The sequence below is a fragment of the Sinohyriopsis cumingii genome, unplaced genomic scaffold, assembly GCF_028554795.1.
Source record: "Sinohyriopsis cumingii isolate HCF-2022 unplaced genomic scaffold, ASM2855479v2 utg000663l, whole genome shotgun sequence".
NCBI lineage: Eukaryota > Metazoa > Mollusca > Bivalvia > Unionida > Unionidae > Sinohyriopsis > Sinohyriopsis cumingii.
Window position 1 is genome coordinate 1,388,999 of NW_028315922.1, and position 15,577 is coordinate 1,404,575.

General features: G+C 32.1%; 1 protein-coding gene across 1 annotated transcript in view; it reads left to right on the forward strand.

Annotated features, from left to right (window-relative positions):
• Positions 1 to 15,577, forward strand: part of LOC149773334 (mannosyl-oligosaccharide 1,2-alpha-mannosidase IA-like) — an 80,882-nt gene that overhangs the window by 41,839 nt on the left and 23,466 nt on the right. Inside the window, exons 4-6 of the mRNA XM_089946432.1 lie at positions 2,471 to 2,565; positions 10,292 to 10,415; positions 12,416 to 12,509. Coding sequence (XP_089802558.1) covers positions 2,471 to 2,565; positions 10,292 to 10,415; positions 12,416 to 12,509 — 313 coding nt within the window. The remainder of the gene's footprint in view (positions 1 to 2,470; positions 2,566 to 10,291; positions 10,416 to 12,415; positions 12,510 to 15,577) is intronic.

Sequence of the window (15,577 nt, forward strand, 5' to 3'; positions counted from 1 at the left end):
GGCATTGCTTGTACAGATGGTTCACGTGTATTTACTGCTGTCAGTTAAACATGTACTTTTGGGTGGAGGATTTCATAGCCCAGGAACCCTTTCCTATTTCATAACTGGCATTGGTAGTTAGGTCAAAGTTGAAACTTAAAAGAGACAAATAATGAAAGGAACTTTAGCTAGTCAATATATTTTCTTAACAATCAGTGCCAACAATTTGCTTCCATGTATGTAATCATTAATTCTTCATCAACATATTGGGTATTAACCAGTTATGAGTTAATATTCATTCATATGACCAGGAAACTGATTTAATGTTTATCCTTATAATTAAACTATTGACAGTACAGCCAATCCTCATTTCATCATTGTGCACTTGTCTTCCAGATATAACACAGTACCACTTATGGACCCTTATGACCAAATTTCAACCTTTGTACAGTATTTGAATTGATTAATCAACTGTATGGTATAGGTTGAAAGAAAGGAACATGAAGCTTTGAATTATATATTTCTTTTCTTTTTTAAACATTACATGTATTGGACAAAATGGTCATTGACACTATACCATGTTCAGTACATGTATATTATATTATTTTTGACATACAGTGTGATTCTCCCTATATTTCTATCTGGTATATTATACTTTTGGTAGTAGTATATCCCAGCCACCATGTTATAACAAGTGAGAGCTGTATATGTCGTCACTAAAAAGGATATATGTTAACTTCTTGAATACAGAAAATAAATAAAGTTCAGAAAATTCATGCTTATAGAAATGTTACTTCAAACTTTGAAAATCTTATGTGTCTGGCATGTGGTACTGCCATATTGTACATGTATGATACATGTATATGGTACTGCCATATTGTACATGTATGATACATGTATATGGTACTGCCATATTGTACAGGTATGATACATGTATATGGTACTGCCATATTGTACAGGTATGATACATATATATGGTACTGCCATATTGTACAGGTATGGTACATGTGTATGGTACTGCCATATTGTACATGTATGATACATGTATATGGTACTGCTATATTGTACATGTATGATACATGTATATGGTACTGCCATATTGTACATGTATGATACATGTATATGGTACTGCCATATTGTACAGGTATGATACATGTATGTGGTACTGCCATATTGTACATGTATATGGTACTGCCATATTGTAAATGTATGATACATATGATACATGTATCTGGTACTGCCATATTGTACAGGTATGTTACATGTATCTGATACTGCCATATTGTACAGGTATGACACATGTATGTGGTACTGCCATATTGTACAAGTATGATACATGTATGTTGTACTGTCATATTGTACAGGTATGATACATGTATGTGGTACTGCCATATTGTACAGGTATGATACATGTATCTGGTACTGCCATATTGTACAGGTATGACACATGTATGTGGTACTGCCATATTGTACAAGTATGATACATGTATGTCATACTGTCATATTGCACAGGTATGATACATGTATGTGGTACTGCCATATTGCACAGGTATGATACATGTATCTGGTACTGCCATATTGTACAGGTATGATACTTGTATGTGGTACTGCCATATTGTACATGTATGATACATGTATATGGTACTGCCATATTGTACAGGTATGATACTTGTATGTGGTACTGCCATATTGTACAGGTATGATATGTGTATGTGGTACTGCCATATTGTACAGGTATGATAGATGTATATGAAGATATAAAAGCATCAGAGGATCTTCTTATGGTTCATTGGGTCATTAGGTTAGTTTCTGTTCACTGCAGTGCTATATACTCTCTGGCTTAGAATGTTGTTCAAGTCAAATATTTTCATATTATATGCTCATTTTTTTCTCCCATACAAATGCAGTAACCTATAAGTATCAAATCTTTTCATATTAAACTTTGAGCTATATCTGCTTTTTAATCAAGCAGTGCAGTTTTTTTTTGTCAATGAAGTTTTAAGTATGTGACAGTTTGGGTACTGCTTCTAATCAAGTTGTGCCATTATTTATCCACTTAAGTGTGACACTTTTCAACAAAATTTATATAACATCTTTGGAAAGCATAACAATCCATTCCCAAAATTTGATTTTAAATACTGTAAATTACTAAGGTTAAAGGTAGGGTTGAATGATGCAACTGTGTCCCATATTGAAATGGATCATGATCCACATCAAGAGGCAAAGGACTTATTTCAGTTTATCACTATAAAAATTAACTTTCATAAGGTAAGTATCATTTTGTATTGATTTTTCACCTATAGTATCGATATGTGTACATCAAAGTTATTGATGCATTGATAATAATAATGCAGATAATTTCATCCTCTGTTAAGAGTTCTGACACAAGAATGGAGATACAGTATGAGTTAGCCAGCATATTTTCACCTGCCAGAAATGGTTTTCTGACCTCTGTAAAATGATGTATTTACATCTCTGGTTTCTTTTACAGATGTATAAAGAAAAGGCAGCTAGTGTAGCAGACAAACTTCTACCAGCTTTCAACACACCAACTAGTATTCCACAGTCTATGGTCAACCTTAAAACGTAAGTTTACAAAAGATATTTTTATGTAATTGCAGTGTATAGAGAAGAAAGACTACAGGCTGAACTCTACTATCGTGGGAATAGGTTAGAATTAAGTTGTTACTGAAGAGGGTTTTTTATTGTCAGGATCTGATCAGCTGGTTTGTCTTTATAACTAACACAGTGATTAACAGACAAGGTTTGATACCATGTTTGATATGGGTAAATAATAAAGTTGTGTATACTTGACCCATAACAGTTCTTGTGTAACGTATGTCACATACCCTTTCTAGCACAACTGACCAATTTTGAACTGGGCTTTTAATCTTCAGCAAAATGGTTGACTTGTTCTGTCTTGGAGTTTCCTGTAATATTCTTAGCCCAGCAACTGTTTGTCATGTTTTGGTGTCTTTGGATATGTAATTTTTTTATTTTTTTATTTTTTTATTAACCCCGTAATAGGTTGACCAATGGGTCAGGGAACCATCCCAGGGTCACCTTACAATCAAACATTTCTGGTTATCAGATAATCTAGGGATAATAAATATAATCTGCAGAGAAAGTAAAAAAGAAAACACACACACACACGTATATACACATGCATATGGCACACAATCTAGGTGACATGGCCTTTGTGATATTACAATATTTTATTCCTGTTTACCATCAAGTCAGAGACAAGTTAAATGTTCATTGTTGAGGTCCATTTTTGAAGAAATTGGTCCTCTTTTTTTATTTACCTTAGCAGTGTATTTTTCAATGTTCTTATGCATTGCAACTATTTGCTTAAAAGCAAAAATAGAAGGATTTTTCATATTGAATCTGCAAGTATAAATATAATATTTTGCAAGAATAAGCAGAAAATTACCTAAACTGTCCAGTTGTTCACTTCCTAAAAATGTTTCTTTTTTGGACAGATGTACAATATTTGGGCAAAAAGGTGCAAAAACTTCAATAAAACGGCACCAAAACTGTGAAGTAATACTGCAGTCATAAAAGAGATGCTCAATACTTTCAGTTTCACTCTTACAGAAAGTACATTTGTTGTCATCAAATATGTTAATTCTTTTAAGAAAATCATTAGTAGCGATTATTCTATGGATTAATTTAAAGTTAAAAGAGATCAACTTGGTATCCTTGGTGCAGCATTTTGCCGGGCTATATATATCAGACCACTCCTCACTACTTATATTTTTATTAAATACTTGCATCCAAGTTTCTTGCTTCGCAGTGTGTTGCCTTTTAGTTTCCTGTAAAAGATCTTTGTAAACAAACTTGAGTGAATCTTGTTTTCGCAAGTTTGTTATTTTATCCTCCTGCTTATCAAAAGTTTTATGTACTAGGTGGTTTTTTATGGCATCTTTCCATGCTTTAGGAATTCTGGATATTAAGGAGAAGTATTTCAAGAAATCATCGCTTCCAGTTTTTTGTTTTATTATCTCAAAAGGTATTAAATTACCGTGATCATCTACTAGATCGTTCAGAATTTCAAAACCAGCTTCTGTCCAGGATTTGTATTGATAAATCATTTTAGGGGAGACAAAATTTAAAATACTCATGGATAGATACTCGTTAGGACTTTGCGGTTCTTCTTTCCATTTAGATACTGCCAAAAGTTACATCTCTCCAAAAACTGTTTTTAATGAACTTACTAAATTCTTCTAATTTCCTTCTCCCTAAATTCCAAATATCCTTTTTATATCTGAGTATAGTTGTATTGACTAAGTTCTGCCACGTTCCATCTTCCTTTTCCAGCAATCTTTTAACCCATCTTATCTTAATATACCTAATGAATGAAAATATGTGTATCATATTTAGTCCTCCCTTGTTTTCTGGGGAAACTAGTATATCACGTTTTATTCTCTCTACTTTTCCACCCCATACAAATTTAAATAACGTGTGAATTAATTCTGCTTCAGCTTTTGCTGATGGGTTAGGAAGTGCTGAAAAAAGATGTATGAATATGGGCAGAACAAGAGTCTTTACAACAATTACTTTACCAACTATTGACAGATGCCTTTGACTCCAGCTTGCCAGTATTCATTTTGCCTTTGTTAGTTTCTTGATATAATTAATTTCCACCATCTGTTGTAAATCTGGAGAAAATTCTATGCCAAGGAGTGTAAAGTTAGAAGAGGACCAAATTAGGCCCATTTCGGGACATATTCTTTCATTAGAAAATTTCCTGTTTCCTGTTTCCAATCCAAATAGCTTTTGTTTTTGTTATGTTACATTTAAGTCCCGATAATAGAGAGAAACTTTGCAAGATATTCATAGTTTCTTCAAGAGAAAAACTAGATCCATCAAGAAGAATAAAAGCGTCATCGGCATACTGACCCAATTTATATTCACTGGCGTCAAAGATTACTCCCCGTACATCCACGTTTTGCTTTAAAGTTATAGCTAAAATCTCAACCCCAATGATAAACAAATACGGTGCAAGGGGATCTCCTTGACGGCATCCTCTTTCAAGTCTAAAAAAAGATGACATATGTCCATTATTTATAACACAACTATTAGAGTCATTACAAAACAGTTTAAACCACTTACAAACGGAATCACCAAAATTAAAAGATTGTAGAGCTTCTTCCACAAAGATCCAGTTAATTGAGTCAAAGGCTTTTTCGAAATCTATTAACAATAATAAACCATATCTGTTTTCATTCTCAAGTTGGTCCATGATATCATATAATAGTCTGGTGTTTTCTCCAATGAATCTACCCTTCATATATCCTTTCTGAGTATCGCTGATTATTGATGGAAGAACCTTTTTAATCCTAGCTGCAATTGCTCCTGAAGCAATCTTATAATCAGCATTTAAAAGTGATATAGGTCTCCAGTTTTTAAAATATCTTCTGTCTTTTTCCTCCTTTGGTAGACATGTGATGACTCCTTGAGTCTGAAAATCTGAAAGTTTTCCTACAGTATATCTGTAATTTATTGATCTACATATAAATCCCCCCAGAGACTTCCAAAACAATTTATAGAACTCTACAGTGAATCCATCCGAGCCAGGACTTTTTCCATTTTCCATCCGTTTTAGAGACATACCGAATTCATTAATTGTAAGCAGCTTGGATATGTAAATCCTTCCAAATGATATATACCTGCCAAATGGGATGGAGTGAAAGATATTCGGTTCATATCCAGATTTTTTTTATTATTAAAAAGCAAAAATAAATATCATTTTAGTTATTATCTAGAATATGTTAATGTTTTAAGGGCATGTATTCCTTACTAAGACCAAAGATAAACCAAAGATTTTTAGGAGAGCTGTTATTTTCTGTTTAGATTTTATGCAATTTCTCGAGTCCACTTAATATTTTCTCATTTATTGAGTCAGCATGTTTTATACTCTGATAAATATATTGCCTGGGTGTTTGCATCCCACTCAAAGTTTCCCTGTCTATTATATCATTGGGATGGTAATACATTGCAGGCTTTAGTGACAACACTTCTGATTTTTAACAACAAGCTCTCTGATATCAGCACAGTATCATTAATGGGTGTCAGCTATAGTGTAAGATTAATTGATACACTTTAGATACAATCATTGGGTGTCAGTTATACTGTAAGTTTAATTGATATACTTTAGTTGCAATCATTGGGTGTCAGTTATAGTGTAAGTTTAAGTGATCTACTTTAGATACAATCATTGGGTGTCAGTTATAGTGTAAGTTTAATTGATATACTTTAGATACAATCATTGGGTGTCAGCTGTAGTGAAAGTTTAATTGATATACTTTAGATACAATCATTGGGTGTCAGCAATAATGTAAGGTTAATTGATATACTTTAGATACAATCATTGGGTGTCAGCTATAATGTAAGGTTAATTGATCTACTTTAGATACAGTCATTGGGTGTCAGTTATAATGTAATGTTGATTGATATACTGTAGATACAGTCATTGGGTGTCAGTTTTAGTGTAAGGTTAATTGATATACTGTAGATACAGTCATTGGGTGTCAGTTTTAATATAAGGTTAATTGATATACTTTAGATACAATCATTGGGTGTCAGTTATAGTGTAAGTTTAATTTATATACTTTAGATGCAATCATTGGGTGTCAGCTATAGTGTAAGTTTAATTGATATACTTTAGATACAATTGTTGGGTGTCAGCTGTAGTGTAAGTTTAATTGATATACTTTAGATACAATCATTGGGTGTCAGCTATAGTGTAAGTTTAATTGATATACTTTAGATACAATCATTGGGTGTCAGCTATAGTGTAAGTTTAATTGATATACTTTAGATACAATTGTTGGGTGTCAGCTGTAGTTTAAGTTTAATTTATATACTTTAGATGCAATCATTGGGTGTCAGCTATAGTGTAAGTTTAATTGATATATTTTAGATACAATCATTGGGTGTCAGTTATAGTGTAAGTTTAATTGATATACTTTAGATACAATTGTTGGGTGTCAGCTATAGTGTAAGTTTATTTGATACACTTCAGATATAATCATTGGGTATCAGCTACAGTGTAAGTTTAATTAATATACTTTAGATACAATCGTCAGTGTCAGCTATAGTGTAAGTTTAATTAATATATACTTCAGATGCAATCATTGGGTGTCAGCTATATTGTAAGTTTAATTGATATATACTTTAGATACAATTATTAGGTGTCAACTATAGTGTAAGTTTAATTGATATACTTTAGATACAATCGTTGGTGTCAGCTATAGTGTAAGTTTAGTTAATATATACTTTAGATACAATCATTGGATGTCAGCTATAATGTAAGTTTAATTGATATATACTTTAAATACAACCATTGGGTGTCAGCTATAGTATAAGTTTAATTGATATACTTTAGATACAATCATTGTGTGTCAGCTATAATGTAAGGTTATTTGATATTCTTTAGATACAATCATTGTGTGTCAGTTATAATTTAAGTTTTGTTAATATATACTTTAGATACAATCATTGGGTGTCAGCTATAATGTAAGATTAATTAATATACTTTAGATACAATTGTTGGTTGTCAGCTATAGTGCAAGTTTGATTGATATATACTTTAGATACAGTCATTGGGTGTCAGCTATAGTGTAAATTTAATTGATATACTTTAGATACAATCATTGGGTGTCAGCTGTAGTGTAAATTTAATTGATATACTTTAGATGCAGTTGTTGGATATCCGCTGTATTGTAAGTTTAATTGATATATTTTTGATACAATCGTTGGGTGTCAGCTATAATGTAAGATTAATTAATCTACTTTAGATACAATTGTTGGATGTCAGCTATAGTGCAAGTTTGATTGATATATACTTTAGATACAGACATTGGGTGTCAGCTATAGTGTAAATTTAATTGATATACTTTAGATACAATCGTTGGGTGTCAGCTGTAGTGTAAATTTAATTGATATACTTTAGATGCAATTGTTGGATATCCGCTGTATTGTAAGTTTATTTGATATACTTTAGATACAATCGTTGGGTGTCAGCTATAATGTAAGATTAATTAATATACTTTAGATACAATTGTTGGATGTCGGTTATAGTGTAAGATTAATTGATATACTTTAGATACAATCGTTGGTTGTCAGCTATAGTGTAAATTTAATTGATATACTTTAGATACAATTGTTGGATGTCAGCTGTAATGTAAGTTTAATTTATATACTTTGGATGCAATTGTTGGATGTCAGTTATAGTGTAAGATTAATTGATATACTTTAGATACAATTGTTGGGTGTCAGCTTAGTGTAAGTTTAATTGATATACTTTAGATACAGTTTTTTAGATTACAAGTATTACAACAACTGACATACATTTAGCAAATTCATCTGCTATAAGGTGCTGACCATTTAATGTGGGTGGGCTGCAATTTTCTTTTGAACTTAGATATTTCCTGTTCTTTTATCTCATGATAAATAATTTTCTTCAAATGTTATATAATACATATCTAATGATATTATATAATGCATATCTAATGATGTTATATAATGCATATCTAATGATGTTATAAAATGCATATCTAATGATGTTATATAATACATATCTAATGATGTTATATAATGCATATCTAATGATGTTATATAATACATATCTAATGATGTTATATAATGCATATCTGATGATGTTATATAATGCATATCTAATGATGTTTTTTGGTTATTACTCAGAGCAAAACAATTTTTCCAGCTATTCACAGACAGAATTTGCATTTAAAATAGTGTCAGACACCTGTCTCAGAAAAGTAAATTCTTGGTCTATAATATAATTTCACTATACCAAAGTACATTTTGTGGTATGTTTAGAAATACCACAGGAAAAAAAATTTGATACTCAGCTCTATAATATTTGGCATCAAGGCAGTCTAAAAATTTCTCATTGTTTATTAGATAACACAACACTTGAAAATAGCTGATATGACTAAGTGCTGCTTTTAAAACTGAAAATTGTGTTTGGCAAAAACAAGAGAATTGCTGAACAAGATTAACAAGTGTTGTTTGTCCTACACAAAAAAATAAAAAATTTGTTTTATCACTGGATTTACTATGAAAACGTTTTGATTCTTCTGATTTGCCATTATTGTTGTATGCATGTGAGATCGGAAGTTTTAATGATTATTCTCTTCATGTAAACACTGATTTCTGACAACTTTTATTATTAAGAGAAATTACCCCACTACATATACTGTATGGAGACACCAGCATTTTTATCAAAATATATACAAACTTGGCATTCTGTCTTCTGATTAAAGGTACCACTTAATGGATATTTAAAAGATCTCTTTAATTTTGAACCAATTTAACATGTTTGCCACAAAGTATAGAACAAGTTCCATGCAAAAAATCATAGATTTCCACTGGTATGTGGTGAAATTTGGATGTATCCGAAAGGGAATGTAAATTGATATTACTGTTATTTAAATAAATCTGTTTCCATGTAAACTCAGAATAGTTATGCCTTTTAAAATTTAGTCCCATTCTTTTCATAAATATTGATCCGAATACATCTCTCTACCTGTCCATTTCCATCTACCATAGCAGTACCATTAATCATTTATACATGTATTTACACTTAATCTATCATTAGACCTGAGCTGGCAGTTAAGCTCAGTGCTAATTTTGTAATAAATGCTCTAATGTTTCCATATATTATCTATGCAAATGATTTAGGCTCTTGTAAAGCATATTATATTGGTAAGAATTCGTTGTTTAATATATGTCAGAAAGAGAGAGAAAAAGATAAAACTGAGAAAAAGACAGAGAAATCGTATCAAATGTATTTAATGCAGGGGAGGGGTTAAGGCAAATTTAACAAATTACAGACTTGATTATTGCCGAGGAAAGAGGTAAGTACCTTTCCCAGGACATGGCTTGGGTGGGTATCGAACCTGGAACTCTTTAATTATGAGTCTGATACTCAGCCACTTCTGTGCTCTTTCAGTGTACCTGAACACTGTTGTGTTCTTTCCTCTGTATATATTTGTATATCACATTGCATTTTGATGTTTTCATATGCTAAGTAGTAAAGGTGCTTGCTTTCAGAATTTTTTTCTCTAGACTTACACAGCATTTTATACATATAGATATCTGGGATTCCTGGAAATTGTTCTTAGCCAGTAGAATATCAGTGCTAGATGGTCTCTTGATAGCATTTATAGCCATATTTACTTCCAATTTATTTAGGTAAAGTTTACTTTAATGAGCGGACCCATTTTTTTAAGCACTCAGTGTAGCCCCTGTGTATATCTTCTGTAAAACGTGTTTGTGATTTCAGTGGAAGTAGTAGAAACTGGGGCTGGGCTTCTGGTGGATGTTCCATTTTGTCAGAGATTGGTTCCCTTCATCTGGAATTTGTTTACCTCTCCAACATCACTGGGAATCCTGTATACAAAGAAAAGGTACCGACAGAGAAACATATTTAAAAATATGTATAAATACAGGCATACACAAACATGCACAAATTATGTGTGTACATGACCTTTTTGTAAGTTATAAGTAAGTTGTTCACTGATATTTGAGTACATTTTCTAGCCTTATTTACAAACTCAGAATGTTCTAGAAGCCCGACCTTGTTTACAGGTCAGTGAAGTTTTCCAGAAGACAAAAATAATTATTCATTCCTGTTTTAATATAAGTCTATGGAAATCAATGATCTGAATTTTTAGTTGTGTTCAGATAAAATTTGAGTGGAAACATTTATCATTTATTTAAATTATTCATTGGAATGACAAAATGCTCATTGAATTTTTGGATTAAAACACTATTTTGGGTTTATTGTGAATTGTGAATACATTCAAAGACATTCTGGATTATATCATTGTGATACACCAAGACTGTTGGTACATCAACCTATCAAAGACTATTTGATACATCAGCACATTTAATATGGGAACTCAGAGCATAGTATATATTTTGTCTTGTGATAAACCATTTAGGACTTTTTAGGTTTCATTATCAATACTGTAAGTTCCTCTTTAATTTTCACTTTGTAACTTAGAGAAATACATTTATTTGTTGATTTTAATAAACTTGTTGCTTTCTCTCCTTTTCTGTTACTTTGTTAAAGACCATATAGTCGTAACTCTGTGGTTGCCAAGTTTCTTGTACATGTATGTGAATGTACTAATGAATGTTTGTTTGCCCAAAATATAAATATTAAATATGTAATCATTGCAAGTATTTCTTGTTTAATATGCATTAAGTTGATAACTGCCTCACTGAAGTCTGTAGTTTTGTACCCCTGCTCCCATCTCCACCCCCACCCCCACAAATTAATTTGTTTAATTAACTTGGTTGGATATTGCATGATATGTTACATAGCATTATGACATATCATGGGCCCTGACCATAATACATTGGCAGGGTTTCATGATATGTTGAGGCGGGGGACATTTCATGGGCCCTGACCATAATACATTGGCAGGGTTTTATGATATATTGGGGCAGGGGGGACATATCATGGGTCCTGACCATAACACATTGGCAGGGTTTCATGATATGTTGGGGGGGTACATATCATGGGTCCTGACCATAATACATTGGCAGGGTTTCACGATATGTTGGGGGGGGGGACATATCATGGGCCCTGACCATAATACATTGGCAGGGTTTCACGATATGTTGGAGGGGATATATCATGGGCCCTGACCATAATACATTGGCAGGGTTTCATGATATGTTGGGGGCGGGATATTTTGAATGGTTCATTAATAAAAAATTAAAAATTTTGAAAGTTTTGTTGTCATAATTGAAGTCACGAAGAAAAAAATGGTATGCACATTAGAAAGAATTTTTGAAGAAGTAATAGTATTGTACATTTTCAAGATTGCATTAAATGTACAGATTAATAAGTAGCATGATCAGCGCTAAAATAGCATATGTTTATATCAGCAGTGTAATATTGCATTTAAATTAAATAAAAATTCAAATATATGCAAATCTGCAGTTTATACACAAATGCTTTGTTTTAAAATAAATGATGCTCTAAATTTTCACACACCATAAATCAATAAAAATTTTAATTATTTCTTACCCTCTAAGTTTTGGTACAGAGAACTTTTCCTTATTAAAATTTAGCTAATGTTTGCAAATGTTTGATTATTAATAGTATCAAATACCCAAGAAAATGATAATTCATTTTTAACTTTATTATTCACATGAAAAAATGATCAATAACAACTTTATATAAAATTATAAACAATATACTATCATGCGGATTTTTCCAAGATTTAGATGTTTACCTCATTATAATGCCTAATAATTATTTGTTTCATTCAACATTTTAAAAGTAGCTTTACTCTTAAACAAGAATAAATAAATAATAATGGATAAATGTGTTTTTATTTGTTCCTTTTTTCATGGTCAGATTTAAATTATTTTTGGTAAACCTTATTTGCAGGTTATGAAAATTCGAGAGACTCTTCAACAGTTGGAGAAACCAGATGGACTATATTCAAATTATATCAATCCAAGAACTGGAAAATGGGGACAGCGTAAGTATCATGTTAATATTAACCCTGTATCATCCAAAATTTTGATGTTCATTTGTGACATGCTTCATAGAAGCATTATCCAGGATAAGATAAGATTTATTTAACATTGGCATGATTTAAAGCAGCAATTAAACAGGAATTTCAAGTTTTACATATGTTTTTATTTTTGTTTAATTTGTAAATATCAATTCTTGTAACATTTTAAAAAGAAATGGACAATAGTTATTATGCCTCCTTGTCAAGGAGGTATGTAGGGTTTGCTTTGCCTGCCAGGCCATCTGCTATTGTTGTGGTTGTCACTCCTATACTGCTTGATCAAACTTGTATTATAGGTGCATCTTTGGACAAATATGTCTGCACCAGACTAGGGTTGCAGTGACCTGTTTTTTAAGATTTCTTCAACATTTGTTAAATGTTGGGTCCAAAACATAATTTCCAGTACTTCATCACCTGTTCCCACCGAAATTATAGTGTATCATAGGATGGACATGTGTTGTTCATCTGAACTGAGACAAAGTGATCTACTTTCTAGAATTGATTCCAAATTGTTTGAAATTTGTGTCCATTTTTGGAGTCCAGGCTGTAACTCCAGTACTACTATATCTATTGATATAAATGTTTCAGTATTTATGTCAAAACTGGGTTTTTGTGACTTACATTCCAGGATTTATTAAAACGTTGGTTAAAAATCATGACAGTGTTCTAATTCCATTACCTTTTCGTATGTTGCTAACAACAATGGCTGGTGCATATTAGGATCGATGTATTGTAAATTCACACTTGTTCATGGGGTACAAATTGTTGTCGATTGCATGGTTACTATAAACCATGAGCAGAAACATTGTTACCCAAGAAAAGAGTTATGATTAATACATGCATGTATAAGATCCAAATTAACATAAATTGCATGAATCTAATAATGCAACAAATGAAAATACAAATGAATGATCCACAGTAATTTTACACTGCGAAAAGAATAATGTGTTTTACTCAAATAGTAAAAATGAATTCACTCAGATAGTGACAAATTAAGTATTTTACTCAAATAGTAAAATGATGAAAACAGATATACAAAATATTTTCACAATCCCAAAACACTGGGTATTACAAGCCCCAAAATTAGCCCACAGCTAAAAGATTACATGTATGGAGTTACACACTCCATCCCCAGCACACTTGGCTACCAGTCACACTAGTCAATCAAGCAGTTAGTATTCCAGGTAGTCACCAACCACCATTCAGTTCCTTGGTCAATCAAGTCATCAGCTCTACAGCTACAACTCCAATCAGCTGAAAATACATCTAACACCGTGTACTATGCATGACACGGGCATATTCGATAAAATGTAATGACGTTATATACAGTAAGCTATACAGATTACATTATTGGCACAATAGTTACTAAACAATACACAGGTTCAGAAGTGAACCTGTGCCCAGTAAGAATCCTACGGTACTAAACATTTCTTAAAAATGCAACTTTATATTGCTAATATAAATCTCCTGCTTAGTCACAAACAAGAATAGAAAATATTGCATTATACTACGTAAGACAAAGCTACATAGAAAATATACAAAAATAAATGTGGTAGTAAAATAGTTATACCTTATACACCAGAAATTAATAAATAACTCACATACCTCTACAGCTGAAGATGTGCAAGTCCTTAAAGTAGACTGCTCTCTGACAAGATGTTCAGTAATGTGCAGAATGATTTAGTCTTACAGTGAAGCATTTATACACAGACGATGCCTCCGCACATCGTCTGTGTACAGGAAGCATTCAGTTTTTCCCATTGAAAGCACTTCGCACATGTGGCATAGCACGAACCGAACTTTCTGTTTCGAACTATTGTTCAATATACATAAATCACCCTTGGGTATTGTTGTACACAAAAGAATATAACTTGAGTACATGTATTTAATAAATAAAATGATTTATACAATTCCGTGACAGTGACAATGTGTCAAGTTCCAACCTTATTTCATTGACTACTTCCATTCATGCTAGAAAGCATTCTTATTTAGAGACCTTCCAAAAATTCTTGTTCAAATGATATTTTCCACATAACTGTGCAATCTGAAGGAATTTCTCACACAAGGATAGTATACTCCATCAGTATTTCTTATACTGGCATTTGTGTGTGTGTGTTTGTGTGTGTGATTTTTAATGTAGCTTTAAGAAATTTTCAGTCATATCACTTCGATGTCTGCAGTGTGACAGTTTATATTAATGTCTAGCACTTGGGCATCATGCCACAGACATGTAGCATGATGTCCCACCCATTCACATTATCCTGACAACAGGCTGACCAGTCTTAACACTAACCTTTTAATGCTGAGCACCAAGCAAGGCAGCTGTTAGTATGATTTTTGTAAGTCTTTGATATCACTCTGCCGGGGATCAAACCCACAACCTCCCGCATCCAAGGCAGATGCTCTAACCACTAGGCTACTACTGGTATTTCTCATTTCTAAGTTTTCTAACTTTGTTGGAGCAACAACTTCATGTGATGTTTATATTTTGTTATATATATCCTGGTCACTAATAAGTTTTGCAGTATTGTCTTGTTTTAAACAGTGGGATTCGGGACTGGTGTATGGTTAAGAATTACACAGAAATAATTCATCAGCAGTATTTTTCTTTCCATTACCAAGGTAGAAAAAGTAACCAGAAAAAGAAAGTTATATTGATGGGGTTTATGTTAAGCTAACTGTAGAAATGAATCAAACCAGTATTACTGCAAAAAAAAAAAAAACCAAACGAAAATAACAGAAGCAAAAGTGTGTTATTAGTAATTATGGTGAAATATCAATTACAGTATTTCACTGACAATAAGACACAATGCCCAACCATTGAAAATTTGTCAAAATGTGGTAGGGTTGATGGAGACTTGGGCTGTCTTGTACATCTGCTTATAATTTGATAAATACAGTGTTCAGATAACAGGGGAATATTTTTTTGTACAACATTATCAGTTGGTTAGATATCCAAAGAGAGATCACATATTAGATTTTTTTGGAATCATAAAATTGTCCTTGGACTAAATTTGAACTTGGATTCAAAT